Here is a 21,073-nt window from a genome sequence, read left to right on the forward strand (position 1 = left end):
CATTCTGTAGTCAGCTTTATGTATGTAATGTTTAATCCTGATTTCTCTATGAGAGATTTGAATGGAGTTTTTGAATACGACATCCTGTGGTAAACAAAATGGTTCTGATCCTCATGTGTTTTGTCGGCTCTATACTTTTTTTTTCAGTATGTGTAATTGGTTCCTTTGTATTCTTTGGCGAGTGAGTGAGTGAGTGAGTGAGTGAGTGAGTAAAAAAGAGAGTGATAGATAGAGAGAAAAAAGAGAGTGATAGATAGAGAGAAAAAAGAGAGTGATAGATAGAGAGAAAAAAGAGAGAGATAGATAGAGAGAAAAAGGGAGAGTGATAGATAGATAGAAAAAGGGAGAGTGATAGATAGAAAAAGGGAGAGTGATAGATAGATAGATAGATAGATAGATAGATAGATAGATAGAAAAAGGGAGAGAGATAGATAGATAGATAGATAGATAGATAGATAGATAGATAGATAGAAAAAGGGAGAGAGATAGATAGATAGATAGAAAAATGGAGAGTGATAGATAGATAGATAGAAAAATGGAGAGTGATAGATAGATAGATAGAAAAAGAGAGACTGATAGATAGATAGAAAAAGGTAGAGTGATAGATAGAGAGAGAGACAGAGAGAAAAGAGAGTGATAGATAGATAGATAGATAGATAGAAAAAGGGAGAGATAGATAGATACATAGATAGATAGAAAATGGAGAGTGATAGATTGATAGAGAGAGAGAAAAAAAGAGTGATAGAGAGAATAAGAGGGAGTGATAGAGAGAATAAGAGAGAGTGATAGAGAGAATAAGAGAGAGTGATAGATAGAGAGAGAGAAAAAGAGAGAGTGATAGATAGATAGATAGATAGATAGGAAAAGAGAGAGTGATAGATAGATAGAGAGAGAGAGACAGAGAGAAAAGAGAGTGATAGATAGATAGATAGATAGATAGATAGATAGATAGATAGATAGATAGATAGAAAATGGAGAGTGATAGATTGATAGAGAGAAAAAAAGAGTGATAGATAGAAAAAGAGAGAGTGATAGAGAGAATAAGAGAGTGATAGAGAGAGAGAGAGAAAAAGAGAGAGTGATGATAGATAGATAGATAGATAGATAGAAAAAGAGAGAGTGATAGATAGAGAGAGAGAGAGAGAGAGACAGAAAAGAGAGTGATAGATAGATAGATAGATAGATAGATAGATAGAAAATGGAGAGTGATAGATTGATAGAGAGAGAAAAAAAGAGTGATAGATAGAAAGAGAGAGTGATAGATAGATAGACAGATAGATAGATAGATAGATAGATAGATAGAAAAAGAGTGATAGATAGATAGATAGATAGAGAGAAAAAGAGTGATAGATAGATAGAGAGATAGATAGATAGGTAGGTAGAAAAAGGGAGAGATAGATAGATAGATAGAGAGAGAAAAAGAGAGTGATAGATAGCTAGATAGATAGAGAGAGAGAAAAAAGAGAGTGATAGATAGATAAATAAATAGATAGATAGAGAGAGAGAAAAAAGAGAGAGATAGATAGATAGAAAAAGAGAGAGAAAGATAGATAGAAAGAGAGTGATAGAGAGAAAAAGAGAGTGATAGATAGATAGATAGATAGATAGATAGATAGATAGAGAGAAAAAAGAGTGATAGATAGATAGATAGATAGATAGAGAGTAAAAGAGTGATAGATTTTTCCTCTTTGGCTCCACCTACAGTTGTAGACTGTAAACTTGGCACAGCTTCCTGGTTTGTGTGGGGTACTTTTGGTGAGGTTCCTTGTCTTCTGATGTTAAGTCAGTGGTTTTAGCTCAAATGCTGCAAAAACATAAATATTTCAGCTACTAAGCTGCCTCATAATTTAAAAGATCCAATGGAATTCAGGGGAGGAACATTTAAGGCAATCCACAGCAGGTGCTAATCGTGTTATTTTTTTCCCCCCATTATCTTAGCTCTGTCCCAGATTCTAAGCATTCTGTACCTCCTCAGGTGACCTGGTGTCCCGGGCGATGCACCACATGCAGCGACTGGTCTCCGGGGGTCGATCTCTTAGTCCTGGACGTCCCGGTCACTCACAGCTCCTCTCCTGGTCTCCTGATGCCCTCCACACTCTTTACTACTTCCTCCGCAGTCCACAGATGGAATCTCTGGAGAACCCCAACCTGGAGCCCCCCAGGATGACCCTCAGCAAAGAGAGGTCAGAGAATTTACCTGTAGAGTTACTGAAACTTTGTTTTTGTTTAAGCAACTTCCTGAAATAGCATCTGCTGAATGTGCCATTAATAAAAATGACTGGGTGTTGAGCATCTTTTATGAGGTGAAATGGACCAGTCTCCATTAATTTCACTGGTACTGAGCAGGGACAGGATTTTCGTTCTTGGGAGTATAACGTATTTGTGAAGTTTGTATAAGTAAAGTTCTTCTCTTTCTTTCCCTCAAGGAATAAGTCTGTGGAAATTTCTGGGTTTATTCTTCGCTGTCTCTGCCAATGTATTTAACAGGTGTAATCAGAGTTTCACAGAGTACAGTACAGACAGTAGCTACTTTCCTGGCTGGCTTTAGGAGAAAGGAAACCATAGACGTTTCATAAACTATAAAATCAGCGCATTGCTCTGGATTCCTCAGGGACCCAGTGTTTGGCCGATGTCACAAGTTATTGAGCAGATCCTGAGCTCTATTTATTTGGCCCGCTTTGTGTTCTGCAAGAAGCATTAGGTGTGTTTAACCTTTATCCATCTCGGTTGTCGCTGACTATAGGAAAAAAAAGGAATCAACATCAATGGTGAAAGACTAAACCATCTGTGATTTGCAGATGACATTGTCATTACTGGGAAACAACAAAACAATTCGAAGAGAAGTTTAAACTAACTTGACCAGAAAGTGCAAAGACTTCAAATAAATTAATCAAAAAACATGTAGATGAAGAAACAACAAGTCAAAAATCCAGATCTGCTCTGAGCCAATCAAAGACGTCAACAGCTACACTTAGGCCAGGAAATCCCTAAGGGGCATACCGACAACCATGAGCTATCCCTACGATGAAGAGCAGCATGGAAGAGTCACTCAACCATCAGTTAAGCCATCATTACCTACAATAACCCTCTGAGCCAAGACATGTAAAAGGTGAAGGTTTCTGTGGTTTGCGCATGTGGCCTGAAGAAATGACAGGCGATGGATGCTGAGTGTGGTGATATGGCATCCTTAAGACGTGAAAAGACCACTTGGATGCCAAGGAACCCAGTGGTCACACTCAATTAAAAAGAAATGTGCAGTGAACTGGATCGGGAAAGTCAAGCTTGTTCAGTGTGGGCATTGGACTCCGTCAGGGCTGTGCTTTATCTCCACTCCTGTTCCTGATATTCATGGACAGGGTGGCGCGGCATAGCCTGGGACAGGAGGGCTTCCGTCAAGGAGCTCAGGATGTGGCATCTCTGCTTTTTGCGGACGATGTTGTTCTTCTGGCTTCTTCACATGGAGGCCTCCAGCGTTCACTTGAGCAGTTTGCAACCAAGTGTGAAGCTGTCCGTATGCAGCACCTCCAAGTCTGAGGCCATGGTTATCTCTCGGAAGATGGCATGTTCCCTTCAGGTAAGGGGTGAGAACCTGCCCCAAGTGAAGGAGTTCAAGTATCTCTGGTTCTTGTTCACAAGTTATGGGAAGAGGGATAGTGAGAGTGACCGTAGGATAGGTGCAGCGTCTGCAGTGATGCGGTCACTGTACCGCACCATTGTGGTGAAGAGAGAGCTGAGCCATAAAGCAAAGCTCTCAATTTACCGGTCAGTCTACGTCCCCACTCTCACCTATGATCATGAGCTCTGGGTAATGGCAGAAAGAACAAGATCGTGGATACAAGCGGCCGAAATGAGTTTTCTCTGACGGGTTGCTGGGCGTACTCTCCGTGATTGGGTGAGGAGCTCAGTGATTAGGGAGGAGCTCGGAGTAGAGTCGCTGCTCCTTCACGTTGAGAGGAGTCAGTTGAGGTGGTTCGGGCATCTGATCAGGATGCCTCCTGGACGCTTCCCACTGGAGGTATACCAGGCACGTTCAACTGGAAGGAGGCCCTGGGGTAGACCCAGGACATGCTGGAGGGATTAAATCTCTCGGCTGGCCTGGGAACGCCTTGGGATCCCCCAGGAGGAATTGGTGGATGTTGCAAGGGACAGAAACAGCTGGGCTTCTTTGCTCGCCCTGTTGCCACCGCGACCCTGAAATGGAAAAGCGGAAAAGATGATGATGATGATGATGATGGATCGGGAAAGGAGCAGCTTGGAAGTGTTGCTGTGACCTGCATCTTGCATTGCAGACTATAGGCCAGATTATCGATTACGGATGAGAAAAACAAGCTGCATCAGCAACAGTGAATCTAAAGTTCAGTGTTAGAAGTTGGTTGCATTCTGTTTCTCATGATCCAAAGACTGACAAACTGCTCTAGCCTGACCGGACCATTGCCCTGAGAACACTAGCAACATTTTGTTTGTGTTTGCAAGTATCCTTTTTCTCAGTTAGGTCATCTTTACAGTTTCACGTCCTTTCTGACCCACAGTGTTGAGTTGTCTTCTCCTGTTTTTTCCTTTAAAATGTCCTTTGTGGAGCAGGTTTTACACAATATTAAACCAGAACAGCAAAACAAAACTGAAGACAGAGCTCAACATTGCAGGTGTGGCAGGACTTTATGGTCAGCAGGTGGTCAGACTCACTTCTGGCAGCCAGTATAATTACATCTCTTTCCACTGTTGACCCTGACAGACCTGTGGCAGACAGCATGTGTGATGGTGGAGGTTCTCTTTCAGAAAAACAATGTGTTCTGTTTATTTCCCTGTCACTTTCCTTGTTGTATCATTAATTTGGAAGCGGGGTGGAGCAGAGGTCACTCTGTGAGGGAGCTGAAGTGGTAAATAATGGAGGAGTGTGTGTTTTCTCCTGCAGGCCTTTCCCTCTGCTGCCTCCTCTGATGGAGTGGATGAGGGTTGCGATGATTCACGCTGAGCATCGCCGCAGTCTGTTAGTGGACAGTGATGATGTGAGGCAGACGGCTAGACTGCTGCTGCCTGGACTGGACTGTGAACCCCGGCAGCTGAAGTAAGAAAAACGTTTCTTTATATTGTCAACTTCCTGTTTTACAGAGTGGACCAATGAATGAAGGGACTAATAAAAATGACATAGGAGTACTTTTTATTTCAATAGTATGTCACACTTTTCACTGCTCATTGCTCACTAACAGCTCAACATCATCATAACATTTCACACACACACAAAAAGCCAACATTGTCCTAGGTTTTTAAGGTTTTATTAGGACGGTGACCATCATTCCCAATTCCCAGCTCAGGAAATATCTGCAAATGCCATTTCCAAACATTTCTTTCTGTTCTCTCTCCAATATTCCTCCTCGTTCTCAGACCGGAGTGCTGTTTCAGTTCTTTCAAGCGTTTGGACTCAAAAGCTGCGACGGATAAGTTCAACGTCGACCTAGGCTTCCGCATGCTTAACTGTGGACGCACGGATCTGATTGGTCAGGCCATTGAGCTGCTGGGTCCGGATGGAGTCAATACTATGGATGATCAGGTTAGAACCATTGCCAATAGCTCTTCCGTCTCAGTTCACTATATGCACTAACAGCCTGCTTAAATCCTGTATCCCATGTCTTGTAAAGCTTATATATCACCAATCATATTAGAAAACATATTCCAAGGTAATATCTGACCCTCTAAGACATGGTCAACCTGCAATTTGAGGAGAGCCAAAGGGCAGAGCCCTGGCCTTTGAATAGGCCACTTGGCTGCAGGGTTGTATCTATATAATAACCTCCTGTGTGTCTCTGGGGGTTTAGGGCATGACCCCTCTGATGTATGCGTGCTCCATGGGGGACGAGGCATTGGTGCACTTGCTCATCCATGCAGGAGCTAACCTGGATTTAGCGGTAAGGACTGAGAGGTTCAGAATGATTCACTCGTCACTGGAAGTTCACACCTTAACATTTTTTTGCTTCTTGCTGCAGATTCCAAACTGCTCTCCAAAGCACCCCTCTGTTCATCCTGACAGTCGCCACTGGGTGGCACTCACCTTCGCTGTGCTTTATGGCCATTTATCAGTGGTGCAGGTGAAATAAGTGCATCTCATCTCTTTCCGAACATATGCATAGTTTGTCTTTGTGTTTGTCAGTTTTTGCATAGCAACAAAGTGAGGGGTTGTTGGTCTTTGTCATTTCAGCTGCTGCTGGACATGGGGGCAGATGTGGAGGGACGTACCCTCAAGACTGGACATCAGGGGTCAGCAGAAACACCACTTCAGCTGGCATCTGCTGCAGGTATACATCACAATCACACAGATATGGACATCATCACATATAAACAGAAATGACAGCTACTGCTTGAAGATGTCTGCCATAAGCTGTGATTAGTTAGTTCTAAGTCTTGACTGTTGTATTTGTCTGTGTGTGTTTAGGGAACTATGAGATGGTCAGTCTGCTGTTGTCACGTGGTGCTGACCCCATGTTTCGGGCGCACAGCGGAAGCACTCTGACGTCATCGCTGTATGAAGACATGAACTGTTTCAGTCACGCTGCAGCACATGGACACAGGTAGAGTTTCTAACACTATTAGAGATGTAGCTTGAAACCCATATTAGTGTAGTGTGGTTGTATGGTTCCCCTGAGTGGGGCACTGAACCCCTGTCAATATGTATATATATCCAAGGTACCTTACTGCTGTGTTCTCCCACAGGAATGTATTAAGAAAGCTGCTGAGTCAGCCCTACAGGCTGCAGGAAGACGTGCTGTCTCTGGAGGAGATCCTGGCCGAGGGAGTGGAGGGGAGGCAACGTGAGGAGGTGAAGGACTCATCTCGATGTCTACCGTCTTCCCCCAGCGGACACCCAATCACGCACCTTTCCAAAGCTCAGAGCCGAGCCCTTCAGGAGGCCAGCCTCCACAGCGCTGAGCATGGATACCTGGACGTCACCATGGAGCTCAGAGCACTCGGTAAAAAAACTGACCTCGCACCGTCTCCAGCCACAGCTCTGTGCTTCTCCATGGCATTGTGCCTTTACGTAGCACTGTGGCTCGAGACATTTTCACTGTGGCATTAACAACCCACTCTTTGCTGTGGGTTACTTTACGGAGTGTACCCCTTTACAGCGATGCTTGCATGAAAATAATCGAATCATACGTTTCTGGCTGGAGAGCCAAACCCCCCAAACCCCGGTGCCTCACAGTCTTATAAGTTATTTCCATCACGGTGTCAATGCTCACCATTACCTAGAGGGTTGGAGCAGTGGATCTGGAGTTTCCTGAACTGATGCAGCCCCTTTCTGTATCCGAATGAGTTGGGTTGGCAGTAATCCAGAACTACTAATCCAACATGAGCAATTCAGTGCAATCAAATCCTCACAGCAATGTTCCGGAATCTAGCGTAAAGCCTTCCTAAAAGAGCAGAGGCATTTACTGCTACAAAGTAGAGATACACTCCCTAAGGAAGAAACACAATTGGTGAATGGGGGTCTTTTTCCTCGTGTGCTGTGACCTGTCCTGTACCCTTGTTGACCCCTCGTCTGTTGGTGTGTTCCAGGTGTTCCATGGAGGCTGCATGTGTGGCTAGAGTCTGTACGCACTGCACAGCTGCAGTCCAGGACCGAGGTCACTCTCTCACTGCTGAAGGACTTCACCTCCATGTGGCAGCAGAAATACAGCGAGGAGCTCATCTCAGACGGCCTGCCACTGCTCTTCACCATCTTCCGAATCTCCAAGGTAAAGGACCAGGATTCAAGCCTGGTTGATCTACACGATCTGGCTGAAAGGCGACACGTTTATTCGCCAGTCCTCCTGAAATGAAGGGCATTTAGAAGTAGCTTCCTCCGCTTTGCTGCAATAATAGCCTTGTCCTTGTGTCCATGTTCCTGTAGAACAAAGAAGTCAGAGAGCAGCTGGGGTCCATCTGGAGCCACTGCTTTGGGTCGACAGCTCTGGGACCTCTTCCTGCAGCGAAGGACACACCTGCAGCTCAACTGGGTAACACTCTTTGTCTTGGGGCATAAAGAAAACACTTCGGTTTGGCTTCTGGAATCATTGAGTGTGATGTAATGCAACGTTCTGTTCAACAGATGCCCATTTCCTGAATAACTCAGACATGTCCGATGTGACGTTCCTGGTGGAAGGCCAGCCGTTCTTCGCACACAGAGTTCTCCTCATGTCTGCATCTCAGAGGTGAGCTAACAGAGCAAGGTTTAAAACAGCACAGGTGGGTGGAATAGGTACAGCACATGGACTAAAAGCATCGGTCCAATAAACAACTTGAGTAGAACTTGACCGCTCAATGAGTACTTAAGGAGTTTGTGACTTATTGAACGTCAGTGGAACTTGTAAGAACGTCCAGTCTGCACATGAACTGGATGATTTATTTGAGAACTCAGTAATGGAAACAGTTGCCATCTCCATTAACTCAACCACGCTTGTGGCAATAATAACGTACAGGGATTGGACAATGAAACTGAAACACCTGTCATTGTAGTGTGGGAGGTTTCATGAATAAATTGGAGCAGCCTGGTGGCCAGACTTCATTAACTGCACATTGCACCAGTAAGACCCTGTGCATCCAATGGTTCAAATATTGTGTCCTGAAGGCGGTACCGTGTATCAGGACGACAACGCACCAATACACACAGCAAGACTGGTGATAGACTGGTTTGATGAACATGAAAGTGAAGTTGAACGTTGCGGACTGGCGCCCCCTCCAGGATGTGTTCCTGCCTTGCTCCCAGTGATTCCGGGTAGGCTCCGGATCCACCGCGACCCTGAATTGGATAAGCGGTTTCAGACAAAGAATGAATGAATTAAGTAGAAAACTGCTTGCACATAGAATTTGTTCATCACTGCATTTGTTATGAGCTTCATTAAAAAAAAAAAAAAAAACACTGGAAAACCGTGAGGGTGGCACGACGGTGCAGCAGGTAGGTGTCGCAGTCACACAGCTTCAGGGACCTGGCGGTTGTGGGTTCGATTCCTGCTCCGGGTGACTGTCTGTGAGGAGTGTGGTGTGTTCTCCCTGTGTCTGCGTGGGTTTCCTCCGGGTGACTGTCTGTGAGGAGTGTGGTGTGTTCTTCCTGTGTCTGCGTGGGTTTCCTCCGGATGACTGTCTGTGAGGAGTGTGGTGTGTTCTTCCTGTGTCTGCGTGGGTTTCCTCCGGGTGACTGTCTGTGAGGAGTGTGGTGTGTTCTCCCTATGTCTGCGTGGGTTTCCTCCTGGTGACTGTCTGTGAGGAGTGTGGAGTGTGGTAGGCTCTGGACCCACTGTGACCCTGACAATTGTCATTTTTATCACAACCCAACAGTTACAAAAGTGAAAAAATAAATTATTTTTTTATTTTAATTATGTTACACACAAAAAAAAAACACCTACAATTTATTTGAACACCTAATAATCAGAGGTTCTGATCCTCTTTATTCCTGTTAAGGTTCAAGGAGCTGCTAAGTGTTGGATCCAGTGGAACAGAAGACCACAACATCATTGAAATCACTGACATCAAGCTCAACATATTCCAGGTGATTACTCAAGCCTCAGCCAGCGCTCCATAACACACCTCTGGGTGGGCTACATAAAAAAATAATAACAGTAATTAAAAATAGATGGTTTATTAATACCATGTGTAAAAACAGCAGCTATAAGGCGGTGCTCTTTGATGAAGCCATGCTTATTTTACTCAGAATATTGATGTTAAACTTTCTGTTCTCTCAGATGTTAATGGCTCATTTGTATGGAGGAGTAGCTGGGAGTTCAGAAGTGCCTCTGTCAGATATTTTAGAGGTAAGAAAATGAATCCGTGATATAATCCCAAAAATATACTTTCAGGAAATGTAACATGTGAAAGAGTAGGGCTCCCGTTAACAAACCAGAGCTAAAATTTACATTTGCATTTTATATTTAGCTCCTTCCAGTGGCTCATTCCTTCCAGCTCAGTGCTCTGCTGAGACACTGCGAAACCCAGTGTGCAGAGAAGATGACCGTCCACAATGCTGTCCTCATCTACCACACCGCCAAGGTGGGCACCGGGCTTTAGAGGGTTAAATCTCATCATAAAATGAGTGCACACAAATTTCACCAATCATATTAAATAATAATAAGCTGTTAATTTAAAGTGTCTCTACGCTACAACTACTGTTTAAATCTGCTTTTTCTTTGTCTCACTACTTAAACATTAACATAAATTAGGGCGTGTTTCATGTAAATGATATGTAAATTAGGCAGTTGTGGTCCAGAACCTCATAAATTCAATGTATATTTTAACTGACGCTCTGAAGTCTTCTATTACAAGAACCCCTCTCTTAATCAGTGAGAGACTGAAGCTCAAAAGCATTATCCTACACTATTTGGCCAGATGTTTGTGGACAGCTTTTCCTATGAATATGTAGACCCTTGCTTCGCTGTAGTAACAACCTCTACCCTTTGATGGATTTACGCTGTGGGGGTTTTGAAGACGGTCACCCACTCTCCTAAACTAGAAGCCCAAAGGCCCATTAAGCCACCCATAGTGAAGACAGATGAAAACTGTTTAGACTCTAACTCTTCTGTGGTGTTTACCGACAGGTGAGTGACACGGTGGAGCTGATCGGCTTCTGTGAAGGCTTCTTCCTGCAGAATATGCCTCAGATGCTGCAGAGGAGAGAGTTTGAAGAGCTGCTGCTGATGTCTGAGCATGGTCCGGCCCAGGAGATGGACACTCTGGATGTTTTGGACGCCCTACAGGCAGCTCTGACCTCCAGGCTGAGATATCTCAGTAGCTCCTTCATAATGTGAAAGCAGCTTTAAGTGAAAGTTGTTTTGGAAAGCGCTGGTCAACAGGGGAGGTCATCCTGGATCAGACTGAGGCTGAACTCTCACAGCTTCTGCTCTTGTTTGTTGAGCCACTGTTGAATATTTGAGGAATGTGCCGAAAGTATGAAAAAGTCGGGATCAGGGCACCTCTGGTCATGAGTGAATAGTACTAACCTTCACCAGAGCACTGGGCTAAACATGCGGAGTACAGTAAAACATCATGTGACCTGTGCAACATTTGACATTCATTCATTCATTATCTGTAACCCTTATCCAGTTCAGGGTCGCGGTGGGTTCAGAGCCGACCTGGAATCATTGGGCGCAAGGCGGGAATACACCCTGAAGGGGGCGCCAGTCCTTCACAGGGCAACACACACACACACATTCACTCACACCTACGGACACTTTTGAGTCACACACCACACTCCTCACAGACAGTCACCCGGAGGAAACCCACGCAGACACAGGGAGAACACACCACACTCCTCACAGACAGTCACCTGGAGGAAACCCACGCAGACACAGGGAGAACACACCACACTCCTCACAGACAGTCACTCGGAGGAAACACACACAGACACATGGAGAACACACCACACTCCTCACAGACAGTCACCTGGAGGAAACCCATGCAGACACAGGGAGCACACACCACACTCCTCACAGACAGTCACCCGGAGGAAACCCCTGCAGACACAGGGAGAACACACCACACTCCTCACAGACAGTCACTCGGAGGAAACCCCTGCAGACACAGGGAGAACACACCACTCTCCTCACAGACAGTCACCCGGAGGAAACCCACGCAGACACAGGGAGAACACGCCACACTCCTCACAGACAGTCACCCGGAGGAAACCCACGCAGACACAGTGAGAACACACCACACTCCTCACAGACAATCACCCGGAGGAAACCCACGCAGACACAGGGAGAACACGCCACACTCCTCACAGACAGTCACCCGGAGCGAGAATCGAACCCACAACCTCCAGGTCCCTGGAGCTGTGTGTTAAATTGAGTGAATATAAAAAGATGAGCATTAAAGATGCTGTAGTATTGAGCTGCATTTCAGTGTAATAAACAACCAAAATGTTTGCATGTGCCTGTAGGTCAAGGCCAATATCTTCTACTGAAATGTGGGTTTAAAAGCACATTTCTCAAAGTAGAATGCGATTTTTCCAGTGTTGCTACAAGCCTATGTGCCATAACAGAAGTGCCCTCTAGTGGACAGAATGGGATACTGGAGCCTGAGTCTCAATGGGAGCTAGGTGCAGTAATGTGAATAACTGAGCAACTGTGTCATTTTTAAATCTAACTTGTACATATTTTTTAATATAAATTTCTACACTCCACTTTTACTATGCAACTTTTCAAATGGTACTTTGGGACCTTTCCAAGTCTTAAATTATTTGATACTGTGCTGTTGTACTGCAAGAGCTTCTTAATGTAAACCCACGGTGTCAATTACAAGAAATCAAACCAAGTCAATAAACGTGAAGCGCTGCATTGTGTCGGATTTCAAGCCGCTTCTTCATGAGGATGAGACACAGCCAAAGAATCCAATGGATTTATTTCTGTTTGCACTGAAGTTGTTTCACAGTAGTTACAAGGGGATACATTAGCTGTGGTGTGTTTTCTTTTTATATTTTTATATAGTTTTAGTTTTCTGTCCTGCTCGGTATTAACCAATCTGTATTTCACAACAATCCAGCTTCTCTTCTCAAGTACAAAATAGGAAGGAATTAAGAATAAGGTATTGCTTAGTTTATTTCTCTTCAGCAGATTCCCCCCTCCCCCTCCCCCTCCCTCCCCCCCTCCCCCCCTCCACCTGGGGTATGACATAATCATCATCAGTAATCATCATCATCATCATCAACGCTGGACCCCTCTCAGGGAGAGCAGTACAGACTAGAGACAGCGATGGGAGGGGGAAGAGAGTCCCGAACACAAAGCTAAAACAAACAAACTTAACAAAAAGACAAACAAAGGGATGCGAAGAGGAACGCAGAGTGAGAGGGAGAAAGGAGTAGGACGTCCTGAAAAAGTAGGGGGGGGGGTGGGGGGTGGAAAAGTGCAGGACGGGGCAAAATCGAACATCTACAACAACGTCATGCAAAGAAAAGCCGAATGTCGGACATGCAAACGGCAAATACGAGAACACAGCTAGGAGCAGGAGCATCCCCTCGGTGCCTTTTAACAAACTCGTTGTCCCAAAAAAAAAACCCAAATAAAAATCGTCTATTTACATGGTGTGGGTGGAGAGTGTCGGACCGGTCGTTACACGCACTACGAGATGAAAAGTGACAAATATCAATAGTTCAATTAACTTCGTATCCCTCCCCTCCCCCTCCCCCCGTAACGAGGCTAGTCTACATTCGTAAATTACCGTTAAATAATTTAACATATTCTACAGGCTCTTTTTCTGTTTGAAAATAAAATAAATAAATAAACAAAAACGGCAGGATAAAGAAATAAACGAGTGCTTCGTTCACAAAGAAAATACAATGAAACAATAACCGTCCGGATGAGTTCTTAACGAACAACACGTGACAGAATTCTCCTGGAAAACAATCAGACACTTAGCTGCTGTAAAAACACTAAAACTACCCCATTTTGGTTTTTATAAATAGTCCCAGCGGAATAAATTAAACATCAAGAACGACGACAACAAAAAAACGAGGACAGGAACAAATTAAATAGAATGATAAATAAGTTATAAAATTATACACAACTGTGGCCAAAGGTCTCTGAATCCTGCAGATGCTTTTCCAAAACAAAGTTAAAAATGCGAAATAAAATGTCGCTCAAACTGAGCGTGATTTATAAGAGAAAACAATAAAATTAAATAATTCATCACAAAAAAACAAAAAACTAAAAACAAAACCCTAGCAACACAATCAGCTCAAGCAGAGTCACGGACGAGTTTACGCAAGGAACATATACAAGTTCTGTACAGAATAAATCATTTGCTGAACCTCCCTCCCTCCCTCCCCCCGTTATTCCGTCCCAGGACCATCCCATAATTTTTTTTTTTTTTTCAAATAATATTTGAAAATCTTGTACAGCAATGACACAAAGTCCATAAAATATTTAAATTCTGTCATTCGTAAAGAAAGACTACATTGAAAAGAATACAATCCGACGACAGTTCGAGTGGGCGGCTCCTCAAACGCTTGACCACACCCCCTAAGGTCAGCTTTAGTGTGTCCTCCTCTCTGTGTAATTCTTCATGGACAGAACAGTGGAGAAAAGAGAGAGAGAGAGAGAGAGAGAGAGAGAGAGAGAGAGAGAGAAATGCAACCTAAAGAATTCAGAGATATATGAAGTAAATAAAGTGGAAGCAGAGGTGGGCTGTAGTCGAGTGTAAATTGTGGCTCATTTTCTTAAGGCTTTTTTTTTAATTTTTCAAATCTGGGAGCAGGAGCGGTGAGGATGAGGAGGGTAAAAGTGTCTCGATGAAGGTTCCTGTGTGTCTGCGTTGAGGAGCGTCCATCTGTAGCTTGTACTTGCTGAGTAAGTGTGCCTTCCGTCCACACGCTGTACACTGAGCCCCACGGCTCTAACACGTTTTCTGGATGATCCCTGGCAGCAGAAATGAGCAAGAGCCGTTACCAAACATAGAAACAATAAACACAACAAGAAATGTAAAAAATGCAGCACAATTTAGAAGCCCACACTCGACAGGAAGAGGAAACCTCTGTTTCTGGCAGCAGACCGTCAAAATACTGATGTAAATTAACAAAACATACGAAATACTGTGAAATACTGGACGTTTGTATCAACGGGTCCTTAATGTAATGGTTGCTTTCTCTGAAAATGTTGTTGTGTTTTGTAGAAACTATTAGGTTTTTTTGTCTTCCGTCCAAACCATTAACTCAAATCAGAATTGCACTGTTGACATAATGACTTCATGATGATCTCGCAATAACTGCTTCATTCATTCATCTTCACTGCTTCACACTGCTTCATCGTGTTCAGTGTAGCGTTGGGTCCAGAGCCTACCTGGAGTTACTGAAACCCTGAGCAGGGCGGCACTCCGTCACACACTCTCACTCACACACAAACACACTCACACCTGTGGACAGTTTCACACACTCACCCTGTCACTCACACACTCACACCTGTGGACAGTTTCACACACTCACCCTGTCACTCACAGACTCACACCTGTGGACAGTTTCACACACTCACCCAGTCACTCACACACTCTCACCTGTGGACAGTTTCACACACTCACCCAGTCACTCACACACTCCCACCTGTGGACAGTTTCACACACTCACCCAGTCACTCACAGACTCACACCTGTGGACAGTGTCACACACTCACCCAGTCACTCACACACTCTCACCTGTGGACAGTTTCACACACTCACCCTGTCACTCACAGACTCACACCTGTGGACAGTGTCACACACTCACCCAGTCACTCACACACTCTCACCTGTGGACAGTTTCACACACTCACCCTGTCACTCACAGACTCACACCTGTGGACAGTTTCACACAAACACACTCCCACCTGTGGACAGTTTCACACACTCACCCTGTCACTCACAGACTCACACCTGTGGACAGTGTCACACACTCACCCAGTCACTCACACACTCTCACCTGTGGACAGTTTCACACACTCACCCTGTCACTCACAGACTCACACCTGTGGACAGTTTCACACAAACACACTCACACCTGTGGACAGTGTCACACACTCACCCAGTCACTCACACACACACACACCTGTGGACAGTTTCACACACACACACACACTCACACCTGAGAATTTCATGCAGCCAACTGACCGAGCAATATGTTTGTAAACTATAGGAGGAAACCCACAATGACACAGTGAGAACACACACTTACTACTGTTTACCACAAAATAGTATCTGATCTATAATATTTTGACAAACTGCTGCCAGAAGCCACAAAAGACAATGAGGATCACCGGTGTTGATGACCGTCCACAAGATAACAGTAAAAAACATAAGTAAAGGAAGGAGGAGTGTGTCTGTGTGTGTGTGTGTGTGTGTGTCTCATGGAGAGAATAGACAGGTGGAGTACTACAGTGGTCATTCCAGTGCATAAAACTTGTTTAGCGTCCGTTTGTTCTGAATCAAAAGCTTATGATAGACTTAGATTTGCTTCTGAATTCAAATCTGACCATCTACTAACGCTCCCGGGGCTTAAGGCTGCTCCTGTGTCCCAACCGAAGGTGCCAGCTTGGTTTTGTCTTTGCCCGGCGGGCATTTGGAGGCGTTCAAGTCGGACTCATGTTTCCGGCTGTTGGCACCGTGCCTGGGCGTGCCCGCGGAGTGGGGCACCTGCCCGTTCTTCTCGTCTGAAAAGAGCTGTTTAATTACGTCAAAGAAGCTACTCAATGGGCTGCCTGGGTACACATGGGGAAGAGAAGAACGAGAGAGAGAGAGAGAGAGAGAGAGAGAGAACAAACAGATGAACAATGAGGATCACAAGGAGGACACATGATGAGAGAGTGGAGGAGACAAGATCAACAGGCGCTCAGCCACATCACAGAACACAGCCGGGAATAAAACTTACTAGAAGGTCCATCATGGGTCATTTAAACCGGTTGTGTTTTACTAATGTATCTATGACAATAACAACATTGCCTTAAGTCTCAATAATTAATGTCTCAGATTGAGAACAAAAACAAATATAACATATATGAAAACATATAATATTACATAATCCCCCACAGGGGCCACAGAGGGGTCAAAGGACATTATTTTACACAAGCCAGTGAGGCACAGTGCAAGTAAATGTGGCTCTGTGGCTCAGTGCTCCTCATTTGATCTTGTCTGGATGAAATGGAACGTGATGGATCTCATCTCACACAGTGTTCTTTATACAGAGCTCACACAACATTCATCAGAGTTAGCTGCCTTTAGGTAGGAACGATTAGAGTGAGGACGCATTCAGGATCATCCAAATCTTTGCACTCCTACGAACTGATTGCAGCTTTTTAATTACTGTTTTTACGCCGCTCCAGTGACTCAAACACTCTGAACATAATAAATGCAATTGTCCACAAAAACAACTGGAATAAAGCAACGCTGTGGGAAAAGAAAATTAATTGAATCATTTGGACTTACACTCCGGTTCATTAAACTCATGCAGAGAGAGCATTTAAAAGCCAGAGTGAAGCGCTTTTAGATCCTGAATGCCCCGAGGGTCTTCCCTGAGCAGGACTGAGTGGACACACACACTTCTTCACACTTAACGCAGCCAGACATAGACATGCACACACTAATTTCTTGCAGTTGAAGGAAGTATCAGGGCCCTATGGAGCATTGTCCATGTTTGATCATCACTGTGTAGGTGAGCACCAGAGGTGAAAAGAGTATTGAAAATTCCCATTTAACTAAGAGCCGTACGGATTTAAGGAAATTACCCGAGAAAGTGTCATTGCAATTTCTTGTTTTATTTTTTTAATTATCCACAAATGACATAATTACTCTGAATTAGCTCAGAGCCAGAAAGAAGAAGAGTTCCCTGGGTTTTTGATCTGCGTAAAACGCAGTAGGAAAATGGAGAATTTGTTTCTGACCTCAGCTCATTTGAATTTCAAAGTGGGAAAAAAAGGAATTGGAGTGTTGCTAGCACAAAAGCTAGCCAACTAACACTATGTCTATATGTTGAATAAACTGATAATTTATTAAAATAAACTCATGTAAATGTACTGTGTATGATTTAATTAGATACATGTGTTTAGATACTTTACCTACTGTAATACACTGGAGTGTATTCTACCTACTGTTCCCACTTTGTTTTCTACTGTGATGACCAATAGGACAGAGGACAGGACCAAACAAATTGCTACTGGGTTGTGGTTGGATTATATATGTTTTAAAGTAATTGGATGGAGCCATTTCCAAAATAAGACACTCTCTCTCTCTCTCTCTCTCTCTCTCTCTCTCTCTCTCCCTCTCGCACTCTCTCTCTCTCTCTCCCTTTCTCTCTCTCTCTCTCTCACTCGCTCCCTCTCTATTTATCTCTCGCTCTCTCTCTCTCGCTCTCTCTTTCTCTCTCGCTCTCTCTTTCTCTCTCGCTCTCTCTTTCTCTCTCCCTCTCGCACTCTCTCTCTCCCTCTTGCACTCTCCCTCTCTCTCTTTCCTCTTTCCCTCTTGCTCTCTCTCTTTCGCTCCCTCTCGCACTCTCTCTCCCCCTCTCTCTCTCTCTCTCCCTCTCTCTCGCTCTCTCTCTCACTCCCTCTCTCGCTCCCTCTCTCGCTCTTTCTCTCGCTCTCGCACTCCCTCTCTCCCTCTTGCACTCTCTCTCTCCCTTTCCTCTTTCCCCCTTGCTCTCTCTCTCTCGCTCCCTCTCACACTCTCTCTCTCTCTCTCTCTCTCTCTCTCTCTCTCTCTCGCTCTCTCTCTCTCTCTCTCTCTCTCTCTCTCTCTGAGGAGGATATTGGAGTGAACTCTACAGATGATTGCCTGAATTGCTGCACTTGTCTCAGAGGTTCATTTTTTCGAGCTTCTGATTCCTCACAGTGGAGTATTTTCCGGAGAGGTTCCTGGCTCTTGGCCGTTCGCTCGAGAGAAAAATGATGTGACGAGAGAGCTGGGATATAAAGTGACTCTGAAGCTGAGTGACCACTGACATGTTCACTATGTTTTACTCTGAACCCTCAGTAGTGAGTTGTGAGGTACTGATCCTGGACCATTTGAAGTGGTCGCAAAATCACTCAAACTCACTCTTGGCGTTGAAAATTATTCTATTCTATTTGTAATGCCTTTTCTGTAGAGATCCGTGTGTTCACAGTTAAACGTATGTAAAATGGAGAGAGTTTAAACTTCCTGGAAGTGCTGCATGAAGTTTGTAAGTGTTCTTGATATAAACTTGATCTAGTTCAGAGCTGCTGGTTTGGTTAATAAGCAGCTAGTTTAGTGGATAAGTAGGTCACAGCGATAACTATTCTCTTCTAAAGCCCTCGGCCTCTGGCATCTGCTGCCGTCTTTGAATCCTGCAGTGGATGTCCCTTCTGAGCAACATGAAAGAAAGAACATCCGAGCATGGGCTTCTGCCATTAGTTCCTGGTCGTACTAGCGGCTGAAATACTGTAAAGAAATGGCATTAAAATCCAGCAGAAGATCAAGCACAAGGTCTGTTTAAAACGTAACCAGGCCGTTTGACGATGAATCACTGGAAGTTTCTATTTTGACTCGTCTGACTCAGACGCAACACCTGCTCAGTGCAACCTACAGCAGAATGACGCAAGAATTAAAGCGAGCTCGAAAAACAGCATGAAGTATGCATGAGGGCCGATCTGTCCTACTGCTGCTACTCGGGATCTCAGACCTTAAACATCCATAAATTAGATGAGTGAGAGGAGAGAGCGCATACACACACACACACACACACACACAGAGTGTTCAGCATTCTGTGGACTAGAGATACAGACAAAATAAAAGTGTGGTAACTTGACCATGAATTAGAGAAATGTCTTACCACCCTTGGAATGTTTGCCTGTCAGAACAATGATGAGTAAGTTATAAACTCCCTGTTTATATTAGACATAGACATATACTGTGTGAGATACAGCACCGTGCAGCAGCCTCAGTCCGGTATAAATCGCATCTGTTTAACGCTTTGTATCTGTGCTCTGCAAAACTCTAATAGTGGATTGGTAAATATTTCCAAACCAAGGGAACTTTACCATCCAGTTACTCAACAATTTATGGGTTAAAAAATCAGTGGACTTCCCCTTTCACTGACACTGGCCTAGACTAAGGCTTCTGCACAGTACAGATCAATCACTTTTCTCATGGTGACATTGGTGACTGATATCTCCTGTGGAGTTGATAGGGTGATAGGGTCGGTTCCCCGAGCGCTCCATGCTGCTGCAGCGTGTCTGTGCCATCCTGTTAAGCAGTGGTCAGTTCAGCTCTCATGCCATTCATTCACTCATCCATCACATCATCATCATCATCTGCGGTCAGTGGAAGCCTCATGAGTGCCGGGGGTGAAGGGGTCCAGCCAGTGACAGGTGGGGGAAAGAAGTGAGTGCACGTCTATGGCTCCTGATATCACCTCCCTCCATTTTTACAGACACACGGGTTTTAGAATCAGGTACTGACTTTTTTACACAGGGTCGACATAGTGTGGTTAACTGGACAAAGGCTGGCCCTTTATTTTGCAGTGAGCTTCAAACTGAGAAGAATTATAATTATGAAAACTACTTGCTTAATCATCACGCTCACGTTAGCTCTACACTTGGTTAGGCCTTCAGGAGACGTACAGAAGCCTTACATGTTAGCATCGTTATTAATCACAGCTGCTCTCTTTACTGTAGTTTGAGTTTGAGTAAAATCTCTTCATACGAGCTAAATTCTTTGCTAATTATATATGTCTGTGTTTAAATTAGAATGGTCAAATTATTGCCGTGTACAGGAATTAGCTTAATGCTAAAACAGCTTTAGAAATTACATAGGTGTCATTTTCACAATTAGAGAACATTTAAGGCACTTGGTACACTTCAAAAAGTGTATTCAAAATGACTTTCAATTAAATGGGAAAGTCCCCTAAAGGGACGTTTAAAAATTAGCATAGCTGCACATATGTAGCGTAGTTACCCCAAGTTCCGGCCACTTTAATTACAATATTGGAAATCTTAGCTATCTTAGCTACTGTTTTTAACTAAATAAACAGTACTTTACTCACTCAAATCAACATTTTTCAGGAGTCAAATGTGTGTAGATTAATGTCCAAGACTTGCTTGACTTTGAAAGAAAATATGTTTTTAGATAAAAATGCTTTTGTTTAAGTAGGTGCCAATACTGCTAAGATTATTAGCGCCCGCTAACTTCAGCCACCTCCCCTGCTTGTGACAGTCAAACAAGACAGTTGCTACCACATTCAGTGGCTTTGAGAGGTTCACAATGAGATTACGTTTGTCCTGTGTTGGTATCCGTACTCTACATGTAAGGATTAAAATGGCGGTAGATTTTCCCCTCAGAGAAAAGGAAGCTAACCGCTAAGCTAACTTTTACACTGAGGTAAATATCTGTCGCGAAATGGAAATGTGTTGTGTTCCACATGCAGTTTTGCACACAAAGAATTACAACACTGTTAGAGATACTTAAATATTGTTTAGATATGTGATTTCTTGCAAGACTGATGTTTAAATGCCCTACTAAGGCTTGATCTTATGTTTTATTGTTTTACCCAATGCAATTGGCGAAGAGAGAGAGCGGAATTGCACCATATACGGCAGTGGCCAGAATTAGGGGACGGCCGGAGTTAGCGTAAAGACTGATAGCG

The 21,073-nt window shown here is 44.0% G+C and overlaps 2 protein-coding genes across 3 annotated transcripts in view; one reads left to right on the plus strand and one right to left on the minus strand.

The window, feature by feature from the left end:
* The window catches only part of LOC136679076 (ankyrin repeat and BTB/POZ domain-containing protein 2-like), a 31,616-nt gene extending 20,819 nt beyond the window's left edge, over positions 1 to 10,797 (plus strand). Inside the window, exons 3-17 of the mRNA XM_066657356.1 lie at positions 1,976 to 2,183; positions 4,913 to 5,065; positions 5,383 to 5,548; positions 5,814 to 5,903; positions 5,982 to 6,083; positions 6,194 to 6,290; positions 6,428 to 6,563; positions 6,706 to 6,962; positions 7,549 to 7,727; positions 7,883 to 7,988; positions 8,081 to 8,183; positions 9,430 to 9,517; positions 9,711 to 9,779; positions 9,901 to 10,014; positions 10,560 to 10,797. Coding sequence (XP_066513453.1) covers positions 1,976 to 2,183; positions 4,913 to 5,065; positions 5,383 to 5,548; positions 5,814 to 5,903; positions 5,982 to 6,083; positions 6,194 to 6,290; positions 6,428 to 6,563; positions 6,706 to 6,962; positions 7,549 to 7,727; positions 7,883 to 7,988; positions 8,081 to 8,183; positions 9,430 to 9,517; positions 9,711 to 9,779; positions 9,901 to 10,014; positions 10,560 to 10,769 — 2,078 coding nt within the window. The 3' untranslated portion in view covers positions 10,770 to 10,797. The remainder of the gene's footprint in view (positions 1 to 1,975; positions 2,184 to 4,912; positions 5,066 to 5,382; positions 5,549 to 5,813; positions 5,904 to 5,981; positions 6,084 to 6,193; positions 6,291 to 6,427; positions 6,564 to 6,705; positions 6,963 to 7,548; positions 7,728 to 7,882; positions 7,989 to 8,080; positions 8,184 to 9,429; positions 9,518 to 9,710; positions 9,780 to 9,900; positions 10,015 to 10,559) is intronic.
* Positions 10,798 to 12,692: 1,895 nt separating this feature from the next.
* LOC136678070 (serine/threonine-protein kinase BRSK2-like) overlaps positions 12,693 to 21,073 on the minus strand; it is a 180,370-nt gene continuing 171,989 nt past the window's right edge. The window contains exons 20-21 of one of the 2 annotated variants that reach the window (XM_066655888.1): positions 15,954 to 16,178; positions 12,693 to 14,372 (exon numbers count right to left, since the gene is read on the minus strand). In XM_066655888.1, the coding sequence (XP_066511985.1) occupies positions 15,976 to 16,178 (203 nt within the window). In that variant the 3' untranslated portion in view covers positions 12,693 to 14,372; positions 15,954 to 15,975. The remainder of the gene's footprint in view (positions 14,373 to 15,953; positions 16,179 to 21,073) is intronic. The other variant, XM_066655889.1, reaches the window with a different exon arrangement.

This window comes from Hoplias malabaricus, chromosome Y (assembly GCF_029633855.1).
Source record: "Hoplias malabaricus isolate fHopMal1 chromosome Y, fHopMal1.hap1, whole genome shotgun sequence".
Classification (NCBI taxonomy): Eukaryota; Metazoa; Chordata; class Actinopteri; order Characiformes; family Erythrinidae; genus Hoplias; species Hoplias malabaricus.